The 25,895-nt window shown below is 35.7% G+C and overlaps 2 protein-coding genes across 6 annotated transcripts in view; both read left to right on the top strand.

Moving 5' to 3' along the window:
* LOC135153222 (uncharacterized) overlaps positions 1 to 25,895 on the top strand; it is a 1,173,865-nt gene that overhangs the window by 960,978 nt on the left and 186,992 nt on the right. The window lies entirely within an intron of this gene.
* On the top strand, positions 1,562 to 24,615 carry LOC129254787 (serrate RNA effector molecule homolog A-like). 5 transcript variants are annotated; one of them, XM_064095274.1, is made up of 20 exons: positions 1,562 to 1,744; positions 4,793 to 4,840; positions 5,515 to 5,643; positions 5,836 to 5,991; positions 7,586 to 7,780; positions 10,268 to 10,437; positions 10,971 to 11,097; positions 11,592 to 11,733; positions 12,131 to 12,214; positions 12,539 to 12,713; positions 13,725 to 13,948; positions 14,264 to 14,404; positions 14,925 to 15,284; positions 16,188 to 16,373; positions 16,788 to 16,941; positions 18,114 to 18,222; positions 19,117 to 19,270; positions 19,630 to 19,849; positions 20,492 to 20,585; positions 21,975 to 24,615. In XM_064095274.1, the coding sequence occupies exons 1-20, from the start codon at positions 1,623 to 1,625 to the stop codon at positions 22,039 to 22,041; spliced, it is 3,057 nt and encodes a 1,018-aa protein (XP_063951344.1). In that variant the 5' UTR covers positions 1,562 to 1,622; the 3' UTR covers positions 22,042 to 24,615. The 5 variants fall into 5 exon arrangements, with proteins under 5 accessions (XP_063951344.1, XP_063951337.1, XP_063951356.1 ...); XM_064095267.1 differs by having other exon boundaries at positions 7,583 to 7,780; XM_064095286.1 differs by having other exon boundaries at positions 7,583 to 7,780; positions 20,492 to 20,605.

The raw sequence follows: 25,895 nt of genomic DNA, 5'->3' as shown, positions 1-25,895 counted from the left end.
AGACTGCACAGCTGGTAACGAGACCACATGCATCGTACGGTATATTATGTGTACTAGGCATGCACAGAATTGTATGCGATCAGCTGGTGATTGTGACAGCGCTGATTATCGACATTGTCGAGTCGGAGTGCGAGATGGATAAGTTTCTAATTCGAGTTCAACCTGGCTCTGCCAGAGCCAGCGCCAGAAGCCTCTCCAATTCATAATTCCATCAATGCTGCCAATGGTTAAACATCTTCAGCATTGATGGAAATCATCATGGAATTATAAATTTGGTGCAGCACTGCAGCTTGATTTGGGTGTGCCTTAACAGTATCATTGATCTGCTCAGCTGGATATATTACTCAATAGCCACTCATTCAACTGCTCATCACTATATCACTCAGGGCTGATATCACTATTCAAAGTTGAGACAAACCTAAAGAATAAACAAGCCTGGACATTCATATATGGTGAACACCTTTCTTTGATATCATATATGTGATCTTTGAGTCTATTTGAACAAATCCTCAACCAAAATACAAACTTACATGTATACAGTTATTACAGTTCAAAATGTTCTGAGCTTTTAGGCATCACATTGAGTCTCGGAATGTCAAAAGGTAATTGCTGATATGTGATTAAAAAAAGTAGCCCCATGAATTAGAAAATAGCCCCAAGATATTCAGTGGTAGCCCCAATGTAAAAAAGAAAGTAGCCCCTAAAAAAAATAATTAATTCCTACCCTGGTTTAAAAGCATTAAAAAGTACCTCATCTGAATCAGCACATAGAACTTTCCCCAACCATGGGCCATAGCATTGCAGTAGACGGAATCCCTGCATGCTGATTGGCTGATCGCGCGACCCTCTTCCCTTCCTAGTCCAGCACTGTGTGAGAATCTTTACTCCGCGCGTACCTCTAGTGAAGTTTGTGTAGGCTCCACTTCACTACCACTACACTACCACTACACCTACCCGAACATCAATGTGGTGAACTCGCTCTGATACTCTGAGTGACAAAGATGGGATTTAAAGGGGGGGGGGGGAATATAAGACTCATGCACCAACACGATTTTAAAAAGAATAAAAAACTTTCTCTTCCTACTTTTCACACCATATCCATCCTTCGGTTAGTCTCAAAATTGGTGATTTAGAGCCAGTATCCCCAAACGTATTAATTCACTGCCGATTCTAAAACATCGCAAACACAAATTTCTGCATGTGCGGAAAACGCAGCTCAAATTATGAATATTCATGATATGACTATAGATCAAGATCTGTGCAAATGCGAAACGATCCCTATCTAATAGTCCTCATAAAAAGGAAATTGGGGATGTGACATCATCAGCCCACCGAATGAATTCTCATGAAGACATGCCTAATACTGTTTCACCAGAATTATTGCAAATCTTTCAATGGGGCAAATGAGGCCCTTGTTTAACTATTTTGTGTAGCGATATTCAAAGTGAAAATTGTTCAGTTGCTTTGATACAATCACTGAACAGTAACATTCACTACATTAAATTTTAATTATGTGTAGGCCTAATTGATTGTGTAAAATGCCGTTAGGAATAATAAACTCAATTTCTCTCTCTACATAGATTGATCCATAGCAGTAGACCTGCACTGTTTAAAAAATAAAGATGGATAGTGATGAAGAATTTGATCGTCGTAGGCAACGCCGTGATAAGTTCCGTGGTGAGCGTAGAGACTACAATGACAGACGAGAGAGGGATGACAGGAGAAGAGATGATTGGCAGGATCGGTAAATCTACTTTATTCAATTTTTTAAATATATTCCTTGGCTTTATTTTGAGTTTGATCATAGTTTAGAAATTTCAAAGACTGCATGGTGGAAATGATTTTGAATTGATTTTATTTCATACTTCATAAAAACTCATATACAAGTCAATACATACAAGTGAAAGATGCTGAACATTTAAATACATGGTTATAGAAAATAGCATTAAAGATGATAACTTAACATAAGAGAACAACAAAGAAAACAATTCATGTCGAATGAGGGGTCAACAATTTAATGAAGTAATTTAAGAAATTGATGATTGATATTCGCAATAAGGTAAGACTTATTGTAAGATATACTTTCTGCTAAATCTCAACAAATCAAAATAAGGTATATAAATACAGGTAGTTTGTAATTTTAAGTAACTTTTTTTGGTAGTTTCAGTCTGAAAGGTCTTTAATGTATGTGATGACATGCCTCCATGGGAGAATTGTAAAGAATATAGCTGATAGTAAATTGGTAATTAAATGTCACACAGAAATAACTGATAAAATGGAAAATATTTGCTGAAATCAAATTGTTAGTTGAATTTGTTTCATGTTTCGCGTTAAAAAGGTGGTTGAAAATTTTTCCTTATTTTGAATAGAATTGCACTTGCAAACACATCCGTACTACATGTAGATACGTATTTTTGTCTTGTGTACAGTACACTTGCAAAACAAATGATTCAGTAATAGAGTCTTTTGCTTCTAAAGGTGTTATATACAATGTATTACAAGGACATGTATTTACATGTACATTTAGTTTCCTCTTCTATAATATCCTGGGCCCCGCCTTACAAAGACTTACGATTGATCCAATCAATCGTAACTCTATGGAAATCCATCAGGGTCATAATTTTTTCGACAGGAAATTTGCAAAATGTCCTTTGTAAACAAAGGAGATCACACCAAATTGTCAAGAAATCAATGAATTTATGGATATACATTCATATCTAGAATGTTTTTTGAACAAACATGCATTTTATATGTTGACTTTGCTGGCTTTCCATAGTTGCGATTGATCGGATCAATCGCAACTCTTTGTAAGACAGGCCCCAGGTGATAATACAGGGTTGAACTATATTCTTGATACTAATTTTTTTTCTCATAGTAATTGTATAGTTATTAAGATATCTGCATTGTCAATTGATAGGTTTACTTTATCCTTTATTTCTTTAACGCCCCTTTTATTGAACATGTACCTGTAGGACAACCAAAAAATTACTTTTTTTCTTTCCAGGGCTCTTTTTGGAGAAACTTAAAAAATTTCCAGGGCTACTTTTTCATTTTCCAGGGCTCTTTTTCCACTTTCCAGGGCTACAATTTCTGGAGTTATTTCGCGGCTTTTTTGCGTTTGTGTGTGTGAGGGTGTGTGTGTGTGTGTGTGTGTGTGCCACATTGAAGGGATGCTGGTCAGCTTATTACATGACGTCATCCAGCCACTGCCGAGAGCCAATTTATGAATGAAAATATAGTAAGCATGCGCAGTGCAAGCCTTCCATAGCCCCACACAGTATTCCACCAAAACAAGTGTGCAATGCTCTATCACCTCGTACCAAAATCGACCTAGAATTTCACTTTCCTACAATTTATATGAATTATGAAAGGTATTCTCGGAGGATCTATTTTCTCACCGATACCGAACAGGTAAGCGAATTTCGATTACTTCTTGGTTTTCGGTCAAAATCTTACGAATTAGCGTTGATATAGCATCGTGTTCGTTGGAGTTTGTAGAGTCTATCGCAACGTGTACAAAGTCAATTGATGTCCGGGTTTCGGAGCGTCGCGGGAATATGCATGAAATTGCAGAGTCTCGATAATTTTCGATCGATACTGGAGCGATCCGATCACGAACCAAGACCATTTCCCGCGTAGACAATGTGACCGGATATCGTTATCGCTATCGATACTTTCGCACGCAGTCCGAAGGAATTATTTTGGCGACCACGTAGTCATGACGTGATCTGCACGATTGGCCAATCAGCGGTCTCCGATTCGCTGAGCCAAGAGGGTCTATTCGTTGTACACAGTCTATGGACAATTTGCCACTGTGAAATATACAGTGTTAACGGGGGCGATTATGAGTTTTGCAGTCGCCCTCGTGTGAATGTTTTTAGCCCTTTTCTGGGGCTCTTTTTGGACTTTCCGGGGCGAATTCGCCCGCCGCCCCCGTGTAATTTTTTGGTTGCTGTAGGAGTAGAACCATGCTTACTCAGACATGCCAACCATTCCCTTTTTAGATTATTTGTTCCTCTTTTTTGCTATGAATACACCAATACTTTTTATATGATTTGTTACTCTTTTTTTAAAATTTCCGATCATGGAGTATGTACATGTATTATACACAGCACGTGACACTCGCGCCAGTCCGACAGTCACTGTCGGGCCAGTAACTCGTTGCATGAAAAGAACAAGTAAATTCTTGCCTACGAGCACATGTTTAAAAGGGTGAATTATCAAGTTTTCAAGTAGTAATTTCACATGTTTTTTCACCGAACTCACTACAACAGGCTGGCGATTGTTACAATGAGACGAATTTTAAAAAATACTCTTTTTTTGTCAATTTTTTTTCCTTCCAAGAATACTTTTTTTTGTTGTAGAAGGTTGGCAGGTCTGCTTACTTTTAACATACACTGTACACATTGGTGGTGATAGCTTTCTTGTAAACTTCCAAGGTAAATTTACTGATGTCTGACTGGAGGGTGCATGTCTGGTACATCTCCAAAATATGAATGTTCAAGGGGCCGTTTCATAAAGCTGTTGGTAAGTTAAGAACAACTAGTGATCCTTTCTTACGCGCTAAACTATCGCCAATTAACATTTTGGTATATACCATTTATCACAAGAAATGATCACCAGTTGTTCTTAAAGTCGCTCTTAACTTACGATCAGCTTTATGAAACAACCACCAGATCTTTATATGACTTCAAACTTGTTCCTCTAAAATTGGAAATGTGGAAATTTTTTGCACCCTCCAGCTGAGGAGGCATGCAGTTGTACCTTTGATAATTTCTCTTCTCTTCCGTAGGCGAGGCCAAGTGGGTAGGATGTCTCCTACTCAAATGAGAAACAGAAAGTGAGTAAAATAGTGTGTGCTAGAGCAGTGAGCCAACCGCTCAATCTTTATTGGTTCAATTGTTTGTCTTTTCTAACTTTAAGCAAGGGATGTTTCAGGTAGAAAGAACAAATTTTTATTTGAAAAATAGTACAATGTGATAAGGAATGAAGGTGATTTATTTTCTGTTTTTCATAACACTCCATTCATTTTCATGGCACAGTCACCTGGTTTTGACCAATTTGTAAAGAGTAAAAGTTCTTGGAATTTTAGAATTCTTCACTGAAGCCGTATTCCCTGAGTATTCACTGGTATGAATTTGAGCTGACGATATTGGCCAGATACCAGCCTGTATTATTTCTATATTGTTGCCTGCATAAATTACAAAGGTGTATACAGGTAAACCTTAAACCATGACTTTATTCAGTGGTTTGAATATGTGGATAGACCTTTTTAATTTATCAACATAATTGTGGTGCTCTACTTCGGAATCTATAGGGAATGCCATTATGTTCACGATATGAAACCAGAGCTCCAGTATTATGTAAAAAACTATGAGCATCGACAGATTTATTTTGGTGATCAACAGATTCAGTTGTACATGTACATGTATGTCATAGATTAATAAAAGAAATAATATGGAACATCTGTGTTGATATAATCGTTTATTTATTTTTGTATCTCTATGCATACAGTCGAAATTTCAGGAATGAATGGAGCCGCAGGGAATTCCCAGATTATGACAGAGGTCGGCAGGATAGATACAGCCCACCCAATAGGCGTCAGGACATGAGCCCTCCAGCCAAGAGACAACGACGAGACTGGTAAGAGAGTATTTTACAAGAATTCTTCATTAATTTATGCAGCTGTATTGGAATATGTTGTTGATCCATTACCCCCTTATCTTGAGAATCCTTTTTTATGATGTTTTCTGCAGAAATACAAGAAAATGTGTCTTTGAAGGCATGTGCTTTCATGCACATTAATAAAGATGGCATTATGTTTTTTATTTGTAGGGATGGAGGTAGCTATGGTTATGATAGTGGGCATAGCAGTCAAGGATACAGTGGATATCATGGAGGATGGAGTGGAGGAGGAGGTGGTGGTGGTGGAGGTGGAAGTGGAGGTATGAGAGGTGGTAGAGGAGGCCAGTATCAAGGTCAAGGTCACAGGTGAGCTTAATGAATGATCCAATCCTTTGAAGCAACAATATGGTTTTATATTTTCAATCTTTAATACATTATTTAGTCAGCTAATTTTTAGTTTCACCAAAGTCAATTTGATAAAGGGACTGATGTGTTGTAATGAAAAAATATTTTGTTTTGTTTCCTGAATGTAGGATGGTTCCCTGCAATGTTTCCCATTTTACAAATATGTTTACATTTTTTCAGTTCATGCAAAAGATTGTGTGTATCCCTTCCCAGCTTTTCTGCATTGTTATTTTTTGCAACTTCATTATTGCTATTTCATGACTGGCATTTCACAGGCTTGTACTATCAATTTTTGTCTGCGAAGCAGAGTGAGACTATAGGCGCCACTTTTCCGACGGCGGCGGCGTCAACACCAAATCTTAAACGAAGGTTAAGTTTTTTCAATGACAGCATAACTTAGAAAGAATATGGACCTAGGTCATGAAACTTGGCCATAAGGTTAATCAAGTATTACTGAGCATCCTGCCTTAGTTTCAGGTCACATGACCAAGGTCAAAGGTCATTTAGGGTCAATGAACTTAGACCATGTTGGGGGAATCAACATCAAAATCTTAACCTAAGGTTAAGTTTTTGAAATGTCATCATAACTTAGAAAATATGGACCTAGTTCATGAAACTTGGACATAAGGTTAATCAAGTATTACTGAACATTCTGCTTGAGTTTCATGTCACATGACTAAGGTCAAATGTCATTTAGGGTCAATGAACTTTGGCCAAATTGTGGGCATCTGTTGAAATACTATCATAACTTTGAAAGTTTATGGATCTGATTCATGAAACTTGGACATAAGAGTAATCAAGTATCACTGAACATCCTGTGCGAATTTAAGGTCACATGACCAACGTCAAAGGTCAATGAACTTTGGCCATAATGGGGGTATTTGTTGAATTACCATCATATCCGTGTAAGTGTATATAGTCCATAAAACGTGGACATACGAGTAACCAAGTATCACTGAACATCTTGTGCGAGTTTCAGGTCACATGACTGTGGTCAAAGGTACTTGGACTTTGGCCATGTCGGGGTATTTGTTGAATTACCATCATAACTCTACGTATATTGGTCTAGTTCATAAAACTTTGACATAAGAGTCATCAAGTATCACTGAACATCTCATGCGAGGTTCAGGTCACATGACGAAAGTCAAAGGTCATTTAAGGTTATTGAACTTTGGCCATTTTAGAGGTAATTATTAGATTGCTGTCGTAACTTTCAAAGTCTATAGATATAGTGTATAAAATGTGGATATAGGGGTAATCAAGTATCACTGACAAGTTTTAGGTCAAATGATCAAGGTCAAAGGTCAATGAACGTAGTATTGTATCATTATATGAATGATGTTTTTGTGAATAATTATTTTATAGTTATTTTCAAAGTCAGCACTGCTGCTTTATTGAATCGATTGAATCGCGTGATGCAGGTGAGACCGCCAGAGGCATTCCACTTGTTTTTACTACCCCTTCCTGTTTTTTTTTTAATTGAGTGAGTTGAAAGAACTGCATATATTCATAATTCTGAACATGTTTTATAATATGGTTCAAACATTCCTAGTAGCCATGGCATGGAAGGGGACTCTGGTGGTCGAGGAGAGAGCAGTTCCAATCAAATGCTTAGTTTTAAGCAGTTCTTGGCCAAGCAAGAAGACTCTATTGATGACCAAGAGGCAGTAAAGAAATACAACGCTTACAAGCTGGAGTTTCACAAGGCCCAACTTAGCGAGTTCTTTTTGGCTCATAAGGATGAAGAATGGTGAGTAAGGCTGGTCCCATGAATAGATATTGATATAATATATTATGCTTTAGCGCAGTGAGTTATTAGGTGTAGGGTTAATCGCTCTTTAGGCAGAAATATCAGTGTGTATTCATTTGTTAATTTAAACATGTAAGGATAAGTGCTACTGATCAAACATTCATTATGTTTTGATTATGGTGTGATTTTGATGATGCCAACATTCCAGGTAATGCAATGTAATGCATTTTGCATTGTTGTATTCCCAAATGTGTATGTCAGCATTTCAGATGTTTAATTAGAAAACAAAATACATGGACCTTGAATATATCAGGTTTTATTTTTAGTGGAAAAATATACATTGGGCTAAGGGCAATTTTGCTTGTGAAATTCCAAACTAGCCTATTAAGATGCAAGCTAGGACCCGTAAGGCTCAAGAAAAATAGCATTTTGTGTTGAACAATACCATGAAAAATTAGCCCCATATAGGAAATATTAATTGCTCCCAAACAATTCCTGTGTATGCATGTTTCTGTGGTAGAGTTTGTGTTAGTAATTCACAAGAGGGACCCTCTTAATAATGCCAACCAATTTATTTATTTACGTACTGAAATTACATAAAATGAATGAAAATTGCATGTCCATGAAGAGATAGTGATGATTGATAGGGAGAAAAATATATGATGAATATCATGCTGAATTAGCTACAGTTAACTGTCTTATTATATTTTAATTTATTGATTATTCAGATAATGTAAAGAAATGTCGATATGATTGGAATCAGAACTTTAATGTTATAAAAACAAAAATAGATTATTTGTTATGATGTCTAACCCTCATACTCCACAGCAAAAAAAAAGGAAGAACCATTCGTTTGTCTGGATACGTTTATAGATATGGCTCCTTGTACGACCCACGTCTTATGCTTTCTATTTATCTGCTTTGAGCCACCACTGTGAAACAATGCAGTGGATCGTGGCTTCTACTCATATGTGTACTACTCTTCTACAATACGCGTACTACCCCTACTTCTACTATTTAACGCGTACTACCCATTCATAGTTGCATAGAATCACACCGCGTTATGGTTCCGTCTGAAATGTTTAGTCACCATCGACGTTGCCATGAGACAACATGATATCTGCGTTAGCGACATCGTTTATATTGTTATATCCTACCATGATATTAGACACCGTAGAATGTTCAACAGGAGTGTGAATAAAACGACGTCAGGCCAGCTTCTGGGAGAGGGTTCATGTGAACTCCGGCATGGTGGTGTGTTTTCTTTTAATTTCAGAAAAATCGATTCTGTGAGTCATGTAGTGGGCTGTGGATTTGCCAGAGATGGGGATGCTGGTGGAGGAAAGCATAAGGTTTGATCATCACAATGGTTTAATTTAAGCTGCAAAGTGAACCTTGAATGAACTTGGGGTTTTAATCCTTTGGGAATTAGAGCTTTATACACAAGGGACATTACATTCATCAAGCAAGCAATGCTATGGGGTGACAATAGCTGTCCCTGTGCGATGACATATGTAGTAGATTTTAGTTCATCTTTTAGATTTTTGACTTGAGACCTAGTGGACCTAGTTTTTTCTTGACCTCTACACTGTAATGACTATTTCATACCGACCTTTATAGAATATATCTGTACATGTATTTCAAACCAAGTAATGTCTTCCGAAAGGTTGGGGTTAATATCATTTAGGGGGAAACACTTTTTCTAAAGCCAGGAAAAAATGATGTCTTTTTTATTACTATTTCTCCAGGAAGACTTGTCATATATTTTTTTTCAAATGATGGTATATTTGAAAAATACTAGTATATATTTTATTCATTCTATAAGAGCAAACATTGATGTGTGTTGAAAATGATATTTGTAAATTCAATTAATACACTGTTGTATCCTATCAGAAAGTAAAAGATACCGTGCTGATTATTTTTGTTTAAGCTCATTCAGCCATGATGTTACAAAGCGACAGACTCATCATGTAGAAAGCAAAACTCGTAAGACACAAGATTATGACAATATCATGAGTTTGATTTTCGACAGACTTTTAAAATCATAGCATATAATGCAAATTCATTTAAATCAAGTTATTTTTCTTACCATGTATGAACACTCTAAAACTGTTTGTTGAGCTTTGTTGCAGTGTGTCTGAATGAGTCTTTAATGTCCTCAATCTTTTCACAAAGCTTTTTGGTTGCAAAATATCCAAAAATGCTGCTGAATAATGATGACATGGTCAAAATTTTAACAGACCCTATTCTGTGCAGATAGAAACAATTCAAACCTGTACTCATATTATTATTTTCTGATATAAATGAATAGCACTAATTCTAGGTTGATTTGAGCATGTCTTTGTTTAGTGCCATTTTTAGGATGCAATTTTTTCAAAAAAGAAGAAAATTGTTGGTTAAATATCACTGTTTCTTCTATCTTCAGGTCCATTTACATGTGTCTTTGAGGTACTAATCCTTATGATTATTCATTTTCTAAACATACAGGTTTCGTGCAAAGTATTACCCTGATGATTGTGAGCGGGAGCAGGCCGATGTTGAAGAGGGCATTGACAGACGTCTAAGAGTCTTTCTGGAGATGTTGGACAGGGGTGAAGTCAACAAGGTTACCCTTCAGGCTGATAAATCAGAAGGAGTCACTCGTCTTTTGGATGCAGGTATAAGATGACATTACATTCTTCTGTTAGATGTGCAACAGTATTCAGGGGGTCTGAACTGACAACTGGTGTTTCACAAAATTTTTTCTTTTTCCTTTACTCTGTCACAGCACTGACAAGTTGTCGTTCTCCGACAGTTACCATAGTAACAGTCAGAGGCCAGTGCCTTTCAGCCAATCAAAACCAAGTATTTCACTAAAATTGTACGCTCTGACAACTTTTATGAAACATCCGCCTGGTGTTTGATAAAATATTTTCTTTTCCCTTTGCTTTGTCACAACTCTTATGTACTTTCGTATGGTCCTTTATTTTTTGGAAACCTTTTTTTAATTTTCGTTTTTTCTTTGCTGTTTATTCTTCTTGCTGAGTCCAACAGATGTACTCCAGGCTGAAAATAATTATATCTAATAAATAGAATTATTAGTCAGCAAAATGCCGGAAATTTCTTTGATTATTTTTTCACCCACTCCCCTCAGTTATGGTCATAAATGTTGCATAAAAAACTCAAATGTTTCTTGTTATATTCCTTTCAGTTGTGATAAGATTGGAAGGAGGTAATGATTTCGACCTCACCATCCTAGATCAACCAGAGCCAGTAAGATCCTTTGATAGAGACCGTACTATGTCAGAGTCTCAACGGAGCAACAAAGGAGATGATAAGTAAGTTGAATATATGTCTTCATTATAGTTAATGTTCAGATGGAAACATTGGTCTTGACTTCATACCTTTCTTGAAAAATTCAACTGTTTTGATAAAGCAATACAGAAATCAGTTGACATGAACATTTTATAAAGGAATAGTTAATTTCATTCTTTGGTGTCTAGTGAAAATTATGAGCTCAACATATAAAGAGTGCTGTGTTATGAAGCTTAATGGTTTGCAAAGAGAAATTCAAATGCTGTCTGTCATTAATTTGATATTAGTTGTCTTTCATGTTTTATAGGTATGAGGTGGAAAAAAATTGCAATTTTAAATTCAAAGTAAGAAGAATTTCATCATATTATATCTCTCTTTTCCTGTGACATTCTGTTTGTATTTGGGGCCTTATTTATGTATGCAATGTTTTTTTCCGTACTGAAGAGTCATCAGAAATAAGAAATCAATCAAATTATGAGCATTGTCCTGATTTGCATTATGATTTATTTTATATTAGACACCAAGATGACAAGAAAGAAGAAGGAGAAGAAGGTGAAGAGAGAGATGATGATGATGATAAGAAAGATAAGATGGAAGGAGATGGTGAGATAGTTGACAAATCCACTGATGATGAACCTGTTCCACCACCACCTAAAGATGTAAGTACTATCAGAATAACTTTATCAGTATTTTTATTTTGTGAAAACAGGGCCCGAATTGATCCAAGCCCATCCAAGTCTTTGCTATAATGTTCCTCTCGATGGCATTTGAAAAGCCTGGTGTCCCATTGAAATTTTTTCAGGAATATAGAAAAATGACTTTGCCCTAAAAATATTTAAATGTACATGTAGGCTTTGGGAAACTGCACATTGTCGAACTTTCTCATCTCTTACTAAATCTCTATCCAAGAAATATAGCTTGTGTATACAGCACTAATTTGTTTAAATCCTGAGCTGGCTGAAATAGGCTATCCTTCGGCTTATACTTCTACCCCAAAAAGTAATTGGAGATTGATGCCTGTAGCTTTTAATTGTTGATTTTGTTGTTTATTTCTAGGATGACAGCAAGTTGTCCCTGCCAGATCCAATCCCTCCACCACCCCAGGATGATGAAAAGAAGGAAGACGGTGATGAGGAAAAGGTAAGATGCTTATTGGTATCACATTTATTTTGATATTTATATTCTTTAGAGATGAAAAAGTAATGATAAAGTTTGTACAATTTTGCTGTAATTAGTTCTGATTAAGAGTGTTCAGGGATGTTTATTTGACACTACCCAGTAGAACCATTTCCGGTTATTTTAAAGCAAAGATTGTTCTTGATGTCTGAGAGTAATCTGATTTAGCTATGGAAATGCAATGTAATGAGTTAAATTTTCAAAATGTATTAAGTATGCAGCTGCATAAATCAGTTTTATGGACAACAAATCTTGTTTAATTGGCAATTTTGATGTTATATTTTACAGAATGGAGAGGTGGGCCGACAAGGTAAGAAAAGAAAGCGAGGCAAGAAGCGCAAGCATCGAGAGCCAGATTACAGTGATAGTGAGAGTGATATTAGTAGCAGTTCAGGGAGTGATAGTGAATCAGATGAATCAGGACATGAACAAGGAATGCTAGAACCAGAACCAGCTCCTCCTGGTAAGCATTTGCTCATTTTCACCACATTTCCCGTTGTTTGTTTGTTAGAAAAAGCTTAAACTCTTATGTCTTTTATTGATTTTGACTTGAATATGTATGTGCTCAGAATGTCAAGATGAAAATACATGATACGATTATCTGACCCGCAAGCTCAGTGTGCTTTTTAAAAAATATTCTACCTAGCTATAAAATTACTTGAGTATATTCTTCTACTTCTATTCATGATAAGGTTAGTCAATGCCAGTTTTTGAAGTGACACATTTTTCAGATTTTGATTTAAAATTGAGGTATCAATTAGCAAATTATTCTTTTTGATGTGATATGATATTTAAAGTGTTTGGCTAATTATACAAATTGGAGATTTTTCCAACTGAGTTTTATGTATTGAAATTTGATGTTGTTCAAATGATATACATTTGATGTATTGCATGATTACTTACAAAAGAATTTTATTTTTGAAACTATGTTCTGATCAGGGTTGGGCTCAATTACAAGGTAATTGATCAATTGCATGATTAATTACATTTTTTTTTGAGTAATTGTAATTGTATGTGAAATTTTGAAAGGGAAAGTAATTGTAATTGAAAAAAATGTAATTGACTTCAATTACTACAAATTACTTTTAATCGCATTCAGTTACTTTACAATAAACTTATTTGTGATTTAATTTCATAACCTTTTTCATGTCAACTGCTTCAGCATCAAAGAGTGTAATAGGCAGAATCAGTGCCATTTAACATAAACCTTCATCTTGTCAGTTTCTCTAGAACTTAGAATTTTGTTGAAATAGTTGGTGCTTGTACATACAGAATACAAATTCATTTCATTTATGACTTTTATAGAAAGTAATTGAAATTGTAATTGACAAAAGTAATTGGTAATTGTAATTGAAAAAAAAGTTATTTAATTGAAAAGTAATTGTAATTGAACATTTCTTCAATTACATAAATGTATATGTAATTGAAGAAAGTAATTGAGCCCAACCCTGGTTCGGATGTTATTTTCCTCCAGGCTTAGAGAGCAGTGGTGAGAAGGGTGCATCAGAGAGTGATAACAAGCTTGAAGAAGGAGAAGCAAAGGAAGAAGGAGAGGAAGGAGAAGAAGGAGAGAAGGGGGAAGAAGGTGAAGAAGAAATGAAAGATCCAGATGAACCTAAACCCAGAGCACTTCATAAGACCTACTCTATTTTCATCAGGAATGTTGCTCCCATTATAAAGAAGGAGGAGATAGTTTCGGTGAGTTCTTAGGATGTTAGCATCATACATTCAACAGAGTTTTGAGCATGTGCATCATAAGACTAAGACCATCAGGACCAAGTATTGTAAAGGGGAACGGGTTGAATAAACAAGATTACTAGTTTTTACATCCCAAACCACCACCCCTGAAACCACAGTTTCCTAACAATTTGCCAATTGTCTTGCTTATTTCATGTCCAATTTCTTTAAATTTTCACTATCTCATTTTCCATATTTTTTGTAGCCCACACAAATCATTGTATTACCAATGTTGATTGACACATCAATAACTCATTCATTGAATGTTTTCTACAGCTTTGTAAGCGATACAAGGGATTCATGAGAGTTGCCCTAGCTGATCCTCAGCGTGATAGAAACTTTCAGCGTCATGGATGGGTTACCTTCGACAGGACAGTCAATATCAAGGAAATCTGTTGGAACCTTAGTAGTATTAGGGTAAGTAAACGAGATTTGAAAATAAAATAGGAAGAGCAGATAATGGCCTTAGGTTTCTTTCAACAACTTCATTCTGATATTTTTAATGTCTGAGTGATTGACAATATAAAAAAGAAAAATGTGAGAATGCAAATGTGTGTAGAAATAAGTGTGGACTGGATTAAATGGCAGTCATATTTTTAAAGATAAATGCAGGAAAGTTTGTGTATTCCCCCCCCCCCCCTTCCCCTCCTTTCATGTGACTTTAATAATAATAATATGCGACATTTATATAGCGCTTAATACAAATGAAATTTGTCTCTAAGCGCTGCATACTATTACCCCAGCTTTAGTACGGCTATCCTGATCGGACGCTCGAGCATTCAAGGAATTCCTTCCTACCGGGTACCCATTTACTACACCTGGGTGGAGAGTGGCAAATGTAGATAAATGCCTTGCCAAAGGATGCGAGTGCTGCTTTCTGCTTCTCCTGTATATTCAAGACTTATTTTAACACTGTTTATTCTCTTTCCTCTCCTAGCTAAGAGAATGTGAACTGAGCCCTGTAGTCAACCGAGACTTGGCCCACCGTATCCGTGCTGTTAGTGGCATTGCCGCACACAAGAACATTGTCAAATCTGATCTTAAATTGGCAGCACGCCTTGTTCAGCTCATGGATCAGAAACATGAGCTCTTCACTGGCGAGCCTGGATGGGATCTGAAAAAATGGAAAGAGAAGAATGAGAAAAGGAAGAAGAAAGAGCAGGAGGAAAAGGAGAAAAAGAAAGCAGAGGCTGCAGCTGCCGCAGCAGCAGCTGATGGAGATAAAGGAGAAAAAACAGAAAAGACAGAAAAGACAGAAAAAACTGAAGAGGGAAGCATTGAAGAGAAAGAAGAAACTGTAAGTTTCAAATCAAGTAGAAACACTTCTGCTTCTTGTAAAGGATATGTTAGTTAATGAATGAATATTTAGTATTTATACTACAACATTGTTCCTTGTTTTGGATGAAATCTCGAGAAAAGGTAGTGTATGATGGTGGGCCCCAAGTCTGCGCACCTAACAATTTGAGTTAAGATTTAACATGAATACCTTCTTATTTCACAAAATCTTTCAGTTAATAATGTTCCTTATATTATTATGAGTAAGTGTACCAAATTTCTCATTGAAAAATGAAAGAAAATATAGGATTTTCTTGAAAAAACCTCGGGCAGTCATTTTCAGATTGAAAAAAAAATGGTACCCTATGTCTGCGCACTCATTCACTTTGCACACGATTCAGGGATTTTGATGAGAAAGGCTGCATTTTGAGGCTGTCACATGAAATGCCCTAAGTTCATTATTTTTCCACTATTTTGAGTCGGATTTTTTTATGAATACCTGTCTATGTATTGCATGTGTAAAGTCTGTGTTCGTTGCGTATCTTCTTTTACTAGAATCGCGCAGATACGCAAGTGCGCAGACAAGGGGGACTGCGCAGACTTGGGGGAACTTGCCATACTTGCTTCCTACACTTAAACCATGAGGGATTTTTTTTTTTTTTTTGGGGGGGGGTGGAATTCTATTTATGCAGCTTGAATGATCTTCCACTCATGTAAATTAACATTCCTGCTCTTTTGTTTTTGGATAATTTCTGAATAGTATAGATGTAGACCAGCACTGCATGTAACTTTCTCCTGGATATAACTTTGACATTGAAAAAAAATTTAATTCTATGCTTTTCACTTTGAATTTGTCGTCTTACAAAATACTCTTAAAGGAGAGTTACTGCAAGTACTATAATTGAAATATTTATGATTCCCCCAGACACCTGAAGAGGAACCCAAAGAACCATTGCCAGCAAGGAATCCAATCCTTGAGAACATCACAGATTACCTTGTAGAGGAATTGAGTGCTGAGGAAGAGGTACTGCTTGGAATGAAGGCTGATGGACAGGAAGAGGGTCAAGAGATGGGGGATATTTCCTTTGAGAAAGATGATCTTCTATGCAAGGTATGATTTCCTACAGTGCTAATAGAAGGAAGTGACATATCAACCAGTTTTTTTCCTTTGTATTTTACGTAGTATTCTTGTCCTTTTGGCTCTCTGGGGCTATTGTTATGCCTCAACCTCTTTTGATTTATAATATGCTAGGTATTAAAGACATGAGGTATTGTATTGGCTTAGTGTAAGAGAGAGATACTTTGCTCTTTTACAGGTAATTCTTAGGTTGTCAGAGAGGATAGTCTTCATTAACAAAAGCTGTTATACTAGACATAATGAAATTCTTGGGTGTAGGGTCCGTATTTGGTAAAGATGAATTGGGAAGAACAATTTCATTTTGTCTTCTTGCAATAGATAATTATGTTACCAGAGTAACCTCTGCGTATATTTCTACTCGTTTATCCTAATTGTTTTTAATTTTAGGTTCTTGATCGTCTGTTGTTGTATCTTCGAGTGGTGCATTCACTGGATTACTACAATGCATCCATGTACAAGATAGAAGATGAGATGCCTAATAGGTGTGGTATCATGCATTGTAGAGGACAGAATCCACCCAATCGCCTCTCTCAAAGAGATCGTAAGTTTCCAGCCGCAAGTTCAAGCTCATTTGAAGATTGAATATTGCACAGAACAGTACCCACCCTGTGGCCTTTGGATCCAACGAGCCCTTACATTGTGGATTCAGAATCTGACATAGGAGGGAGTAGTCTCACTATGAATTGTATTTTAGGGTATTGGGACATTATGGCCCGAATTCACAAAGGTGGTGTTTAAAACCCACGGTTGAGTCCATGGTTTATGCATATTTCCTGTATACATTACGCTTATTTTACCGCGTATATTAAAACATGTCCAATGCTGATGCACGCTTTTGTCATAGTGCGCCAAATTGACGCCTGTTGCCGTGGTTATCCACGCTATTTTATTCATGAATCCACGGTTTTTATTCATGAGTCCACTCTTCAAACAGTGGACTCATGAATTAAATAGCGTATCTAACCATGGTAACAGGCGTCAATTTGGCGCACTGTGACAAAAGCGCGCATCAGCATAGGACATGTTTTATACATGCGCCCGATACGCGCTAAATTAAGCGTAATTTATACAGGAAATCTGCATAAACCATGGATTTAACCGTGGGTTTTCAAAACCACCTTTGTGAATTCGGGCCTATCGGACTTGGCTACTGGCAAATCATTTGTGAACAAAGAGTACAAAGGAGTTTTTTTTTTTTTTTTTACCAGCACATTTAGATATATGTTAAATATGCATTTGAAAGTATTCGAAAATAATAGTGCTAATGTATTCTTAGCCTATGTATGCTTTTTTTGTACGATAATCGCACTGAATCAAAGTTCATTTTAATATAATCATGACTAAAGTAAGACAAGAGGGAATAGGTTGTGATCTCACAGTATCAGATGTATTGCCTATGTGTAAATTAGACAGCAATTTCAATAATTGCAGCCTCCACCTAGATTATAGGCTAATGTGATCTAGACTTGATTCTGAATTTCAATTTTATTGCTACATCCATCATATGTTGTTACGTGAGGCGTTATGTTTTGGGTCATTGCTCCTTTCTCTCTTTTTGTTGTTGATTACTAAAGATTAGTTTATAGATCAACTTCAAACATGTTGAAGTATGCTTATATGGGTGAAAATGGTTCAAATATTTTTATTGTTATCAAGGGTGAAAATGTAACAAAAGTAGAAAGAACACCCCTTTGTTATTATTTCTCTTTTCAGTTGATAATTGGCAGACCAATTTTGAGAACAAGGTTCAACCACTTATGAACCTCAAAAGCAAGATGTCTGATGAAGAACTCAACAAGCTTGGGAAGAAAGACCAGGAACTATATCCTTTCCAAAGCAATCTATTCCTTGCTCTTTACTCCTAGGGTGATCTCCTTTCCTTTCTTCTTGGTGTTGTTTTACTGTGATGATGTTTGAAGGTTTGCATGGTGGTATGGAAAAAAAGTGGTTTACAGTTTACCATCTGGTGAGACCTGGAAGGATAAATAAAAGTGGGTTGTGGTAGAAATAAAATGGAAAGGTCAGAAAGTTGAAGGTTGCAAGGTAGAGTACCAGGTATTATTTTCTGAAATGAGTTTAGTCCTGAAAATGGCTGTGCTCTCTATATTGGCAGTGCCACTAAAGCCGGGGTAATAATAGCAGCGCTTTGTATCCTAGGGCAAAAAATGCTATTTAAATCTAGCTATTATTATTATTAAGTGGCTTTGGCTTGGAGAGATAAGAGAAGGCTGGCTTGTTTCAGTGAGAGGAGTTGTAGAGCAGGAGAGAAGACTCAACTGTTGAAATACGAACAGTCAACCTGCCCAAAACTTTTCTCTTGCTCGTCTCGCTGACTCAAACCAGCAATCTCTCATCTCTCCATCTAGTCAAGCCCTCTCAAATTTTTGGGTTCACAATCCTTTTAAGGACTTAACCATTTCAAAAAGAGTACCCTACCTTCCAACCTTCCACTTTCTCACCTCTTCATTTCACTTCGAACTATCCACTTTTCTAAGTCTCAGGATGCACCACATGGTGTACCGATACCACTTCCAAGATTGTTGTATTGTGTTGATTGGCATTTTGAATTGTATTCATATCAGGTAGGGTAAATAGTAAACAAAATATTTATTCAAACAAAGAAAAATGAGTACAAATTATGTCTCAGTATTTCTTTAGAATTTACAATGAAGCGGATCCTTTTTTTCCTTGACTATTTTGACTTTTTGGTATGTACGGAGGTGGAGAAGTTCATCAAGGCCAACACCAAGGAACTTGCTAAGGACAAGTGGCTTTGTCCTCTCAGTGGAAAGAAGTTCAAGGGACCAGAGTTTGTCAGGAAACACATCTTCAATAAGCATGGCGACAAGATAGAGGCAGTCAAGAAAGAGGTTGGTCAAATGTGATTAATTAAACATGGAAACCAATAGAAACTAAACTTTATCTTTATTAATGGTAAGAGAGTATGTATGCCTGCATATTAATCCTTTGTTGGTGGGGAAACATAATTTGCAATGGATTTGTACCTGAAATTCTGTTTTTGAGCAATTTTTGTCTCACATGCACTTACGAAATGTTGAGTAACATCACAACTGCCTACCCAGATCCAGTCATCACAAAATTGGTCTCAAATGTTGCGCAAAAATGTATTGAATGCTTTGTTAATGGTTACAATGTGATACATAAAAGCCATTTAAACCATGTTCTTTGATTTAAATGACTACTTAATTCACCATTTGAATGCCTACAGGTGCTGTTCTTCAATAACTACCTACAAGATTCAAGTAGACACAAGGTTGTAGAAACTGCTAAGCCAAAGCCAGTACAGTCCAGTAACAATGACAGCCAAGGATCAGACCAGGGATACAATGGTCAGAGGAGCAGTAGTGGTTACAGAGGCTACCAGCAGCAAGGAAGCTATGATGGAGGAAGAGATAGGGGCCAACAGGGTTTCTCACAGAGCAGTAGAGGTATAGACATAGTGGCATAATGTTAGGAATTCTCATTTCTTGTGCCTTTTTCCTTACTATTTACTGCTTTGGTTTCAGATTGAAAGTAGTGTGCGAAATAATTACTTTTAATTAACCCTAAATAGACTGAGCTATATCAACGGGACGAAAATTGGCACGCGTGTTACCCATGGTATAATCTACAAAACTATAAGATCAAATTCTGTGAAAAATCTTATTGCTAACTAATTAACTAAATAATGCCCCTAAAATGCTAATTTTTGGTTCACAGACTCTTTATAGGAATCTGATCCATATGTATTATAAAAAATGTACCCAGGGGTAGCAATTTTGGTCTGAAAAGTTGCACGAGACTTCAAAGTTAAAAAGTCAGCAAGTGACGTGGTCAAAAATGTTATGCGACGGATTTCTCGCGAAAAATGTGCCCCCCCCCCCCCTGTCTAATTAGGGTTAAGCTGCTAAAATGCCTTGTATTGGTAATAATGACTACTATTTCATTCTAAGATTCAATTATTATCCCATTACTTGCATCAGAAGAAATTGCATTGGGCATGGAATATTTCTCCAGTGCTTGTATTGAATCTATGTAGACAACACAATTGCATGAATCTAATAAAATTCTGAAAATTGTTTTTACTTCAGGTTTCAATCAATCTGGACGTGGAGGGTATGATCAGTCATATGGTGGAGGTGGATATTCCAGTCAAGGTGGTAACCAAAGGAGCTTTCAGCGAAGGTGAGACTACATGCTTTTTGGTGAGAATAGACTAGGAATATACAGTTGTCTTCATCTATCGGACAATATACCTTAATTCTCATCTTTTTAAAGGGATACCTGGGCTGAAGATATTTATATCTAAATGAATAGAGTGAAATTCACAGAACAAAATGCTGAAAATTTCATCAAAATCGTATAACAAATAAAGAAGTTACTGAAGTTTAAAGATGTGCATTATTCCTGTGAAACAGTTCTAGGCATGTCTTCATGAATATTCATTAGGTGGGCTGATGATGTCACATCCCCACTTTTCTTTTTCTTATGTTATTACATGAAATCATAATTGTTTCATTTTTTCACAAATGTGTAATTGATGTGTCTCCATTATGATGAGATAAGTTGCAGCAATGAATAACTAATGCACTAATCAGTTATCAATCCAATTGTTATATTTCTAGGTAGAAAAAATTTGAATAAACCTAATTTTAATTATTTAAAAATACAAAAGAACAAGTGGGGATATGACTTCATCAGCCCATCTAATAAATATTCATGAAGACATGCCTTGAACTGTTTCACCGGAATAATGCAACTCTTTAAAATTTGATAACTTTGTTATGTATTATCAGATTTTGATAAAATTTTCAGCATATTTGCTCTGTGAATTTTACTCTGTTTATTGAGATATAAACATCTTCAGCCTGGAGCATCCTTTTAAAGTATATGCTGAACAGCTTCTCCGATTGGAATGACAAGATTTAGCTCTGTGGTTTTGATTTATATGATTTTTCTAATCATTAGTCAAGAAAAGTAGAATACATGTAAAATATGTTGCTGATATACTGTATTTTAAAAAGGTAAGGTTTATTTAACAAAAATATACTAATTACGTTTAGTTTTTCAAAATCATTTAGATGCAATTAATAAACAGGTGGTTAGGGTTAACCACTGGGGTAAAAAACTGAAAGCTTTCCCAAAACAGGTGGTTAGGGTTAACCACTGGGGTAAAAAACTGAAAACTTTCCCAAAAGTTTAGTTCATGTCACATATGGACCACAATATTTAGTCCCACTTGTAGAATTTTATGTAGGAATACGGAGTAGACCAAAGAAGATGTTTATTCTTTTGAATAAACTGGTCATTCGAACAGTGTTTAACAGGACGTTTGACTCGGCCCTAATATTAATGTTTTAATCAAGAGTCCATACAGAAAAAATTTCTTCTAAACGCAACTACTGTAACAGTAAACGGGTTTTTTCACCTCGCCTTTCACATGAATGTTTGTTTACCTCATGTAAATCTACAACATTTAAGGTATAGTGAGTGTAAATGTTTTTTAATCTAACCACAACAGTATTTCAGGCCTGTTTTACTAATCAAACGTTCTTTTGTTTGTTATTTTTTCAGGGGTGACCCACGTTCTCTAATCCAGTACCGGGACCTAGATGCCCCTGATGACAGTGATATCTTCTAAACCTCTATTCATCTATCTCTTTCTTCCGAGGATCACCATGTCAATTGGCCCTATCTTATTTTTGTATATATATATCTGCTTCCTTTCTGTGTACATTACATTTATGATGGCATTCTCATGACAGTGTTTAAATATGAACGATAGTTTGTCAAATATTGTCAGTTCAATGGTCAGTTATTGTTTCCGACACTGCTTTCCAGTTGTGTAAAGGCAATTATTAGTCTTTATAGTATTGATGATCATAGGGAGTTATGTGCTTTGAAGCATTATTAGTTAATGAATGTTTGGTGGAGCCTATGGAGCTACCTTTATCACATTGTTTTACTGGAAGAAACGTATATCTGTTTTTTAATGGTAGAATGTAAACAAATCTAATCAAATCATTTATTTCTACAATAATATGAGAAATAAACAATACAAATATGAACAGCTGGCAGCTGTGAGTGAGATATCACATGTCTTTATTTACTTTTATCAGGAACACTCTTATATCAAATACAATTTAATAAAAAGAATGATATTACATAGGGTATTATCAGATTATTATTATCACCTGATCATCACTTTGAGTTGGTGTAATACCATTGCTCTTAGGTTCCATTGCTTATTTATTCTGTGTAAACATTAGTAGGTTTCTCTTGCTGCTATTGTTTCCTGTTACAAATATAATGACAAATTTTGATATAAGGAACTTTTTTGATTTTCTGTAGCCTGATTTACTGCATTACTTGTATCTCTTTTTAATGGGAATTGATAAGATTTTGGAACTGTGTAAAACTGCATAGCTTAACTGTTTTATCATAACACTTAATTCTGTTTGTGGATGGGTACATTTGAGTTCTTAGAGTTTCAAGTAATTTCAAGGAGAATTATAGAATTGTGTCTTATCAAATCTTACCTTATACAGATATCATCCAGATACCAATATTATTTCTATATTATCCAGATACCAATAGTATTTCTATTTTGAAGAGTTGGCTAGCTACCTTTCTCTGACTTAAAAAAAATGCAAAATCATGTGCATGGTTGAAATAACACAATAGTATGTCCGCCCCTTGATGGTTTAAAAGTATTTCAATTTGTATTATGAGCTTGCTTAAAGGGGAATCCAACTCAAATAAAAACTTGTTTTTATAAGAAAAAGAAAAATCAGACAAGTTGATAGGTGAAAGTTTGAACAATATTGGACAAACAACAAGAAAGTTATGATTTTTTAAAAGTTGTAAATATTGGTAATCACTATACCCATGGAGACTTCAAATTGGCCGCATATGGGATGTCATAGTGATGTAAGGCAAGGACTACTCTTCCATGTACTCCAATACATATTATGGCTAAAATGTCATTTTCCCAAAATGTTTTATTTCAAATTATATTTTTCTTTCATCATGAGGACATAAAACAATATACCTGGATTATATTTAGATTACTGCCCCAGGGGAATGGGTACTTAGGAGAAAACCACGAATCCCTGATAATAAAGTACATGGCCTATGGGAAAGTTGTCCTTGCCCCTTGCCATAATTTACTTACCCAGTTGCCAATTTGAAATCTACATACTATTAGTGATCTCAATTTAAAAGCAGCTATAACTTTCTTATCCCTTGTCCGATTTCTTTCAAACTTTCGCCATTCTGTTTAATTTATTTTTCTCCTTCCCAAAACAACATTTTATGGCAAAGGCTGGATTCCCCTTTAACTACGATTTATGGAGGTACGTCTTGAATCTATCACACCATTGATGAATACACACCCTAAGTAAGAAATTGATAATTGTTTACATATCATGATATCTCCAAATAAAAATGCAGTTGGTGTTTGATACTTGTGTTATCCTCTTGTAGATGTTTGCCTAATTCTTGGAAATGTACGTGTATTGTATTATGATTTGTTTTCCATCCTGTTGGACACTTGAATCTCCATTGCTTTATGAAAGTAAACCTCATGTGTTCTAGTCCAAAGCCTTTATTTGAATTATATATGCAAGTTATTAATAGTTCAATTTTTGTTTTGTATTTTATATTTTTCGTTAAAAAAAACTAATTTATGTGGAAGAATATATCCCATCCACCATGCATAATTACAAAACCTTTGCATTCAAGATGCCTAATTTCCACTGAAGACTATATTTAAATATATGATGTTCTTCATACCTTGTCTCATTAGCTCACATAATGAAATACCATGGTCATCATTAGACTTAATTTGAGTTCATCTGTGTTGAATTGTTATGATTTGATGATGTTGTCTGAGGGGACCGTATTGTACTAAATAATTGAATATGGGCTTTGATGTTCTGAGATATCAATAATTTTTAATTGTGTAGTTGTCAAGATGAAATATTCTAATGCTTATTTTTTACATTTGAGGTATTGTACATAGAAAATGACAGTGAATAGTTCATGCCTCAAAAAATAAACTCAAAATAAGTTTATATGTTGTAATTGAGGAATGCATTGACAATGGAAATATCTACTTTATTCACTGAAGAGGACATGTGTACATTAAAATCAATGCATATTATTCCTGAAAGAAAGTGAGTAAATTTGATAATAAAGTCAGTGATGCAAGAAATGTGTGAAGTATATTGTAATTTTATCGTGAGTATACAGGTTTGAAATTACATTATGACATTTGCTTTCTTGTAAATAGCCATCATAGAAAATGTTTTCGGTATTTAAAGTCAGTTATAAAACCTAAACTCAAATTTTACCCTAATCCTGATCCTAACAACCCTGTGCCTTAAGATAAATAAAAACTACTGCAGTAGGAAAAGCTCCTGTGGTAATGTTCTCGGCAGTTTTTGCAATCTCAGTGAGGGTGTAGAATAGACTGTGCAAAAGGGAGATTTGTCTTTGTTTCAGCAGCCTGACTGATCACCAGGTCAAATTCTGGTTGGGCCTTTGCCAGATTTATGTCCATTAAGCCCTATATTGCATGTGTTCTGTGGAATCAGTAACCAATTGGCACACTTCTCTGTTACACATTTCGCATTGAGGTTGCAAAATCAGTCTGTAACCAGAGTTGTTCACTCATTCTGGACGTACATGTAGCTCCTTACTATCTCCGGGTCATTGAATGCGCTGTATGTTTCTAGGTGAAAAACACTGAAATAGATTTGAAACAAGATGTGTGCAAGATGAACGAAATGTGGGAAGGAGAGTGTAAGAGGAGAAGATGGGAAGATGGAGAAAAGGAAAGAGGAAGAGGTAGAAAGAATGAAGAACAGTGTAAAAATATTAAATGAGATTTGGGCAGAGAGGAGAAAGAAATCTTTGTTTCACGTTTTTTTACTTTAGATACGACTAATGCAATAAAGCAGTTGAAAGTATTGCTTTTTATCAAACCAAATCATACATGCTGAATGGTACCAGTATTACCCTGATAATGATTATAATGTTCTGAACTTAGTTACAACAGAGTCTAACTCCCACTTCCCTAGTTACAATCAATCTGTCAAGCGTACAACTCTAAAGTAATTGGGAAGCTACAAAATTTGACTATTCTAAATAAGAATAATTGGACTAATGTCAGAGCTGAAAAGACAAAATTATTGTGGTTTTGGAGGGCATTTGACTCATAGTTTGGACAGATCAGTATTTATTTGCTACTGATTTTTTTTCATTATCGATGAATTCAATATGACTGGCATTCATTGACAACACAACCACATATTATAATTGTTGCTTTTTACTCTTTTTGAAAGTGACTATCACTTATTTTTTATCATTATATGCAACCTCTGGCTAGTCGACTACAGTAGATCTTGTCTAACGTTAATAATCATCTCTGCTCATAGCTGAGGTGGAGCCACAGAGTTGGATAAAGCTATGGTACCAGGTGGAGCTGAGGTC

The sequence above is a fragment of the Lytechinus pictus genome, chromosome 1, assembly GCF_037042905.1.
Source record: "Lytechinus pictus isolate F3 Inbred chromosome 1, Lp3.0, whole genome shotgun sequence".
Lineage (NCBI taxonomy): Eukaryota > Metazoa > Echinodermata > Echinoidea > Temnopleuroida > Toxopneustidae > Lytechinus > Lytechinus pictus.
Note: the sequence above shows the minus strand (reverse complement) of the source record. Positions and strands in the feature narration are given on the sequence as shown.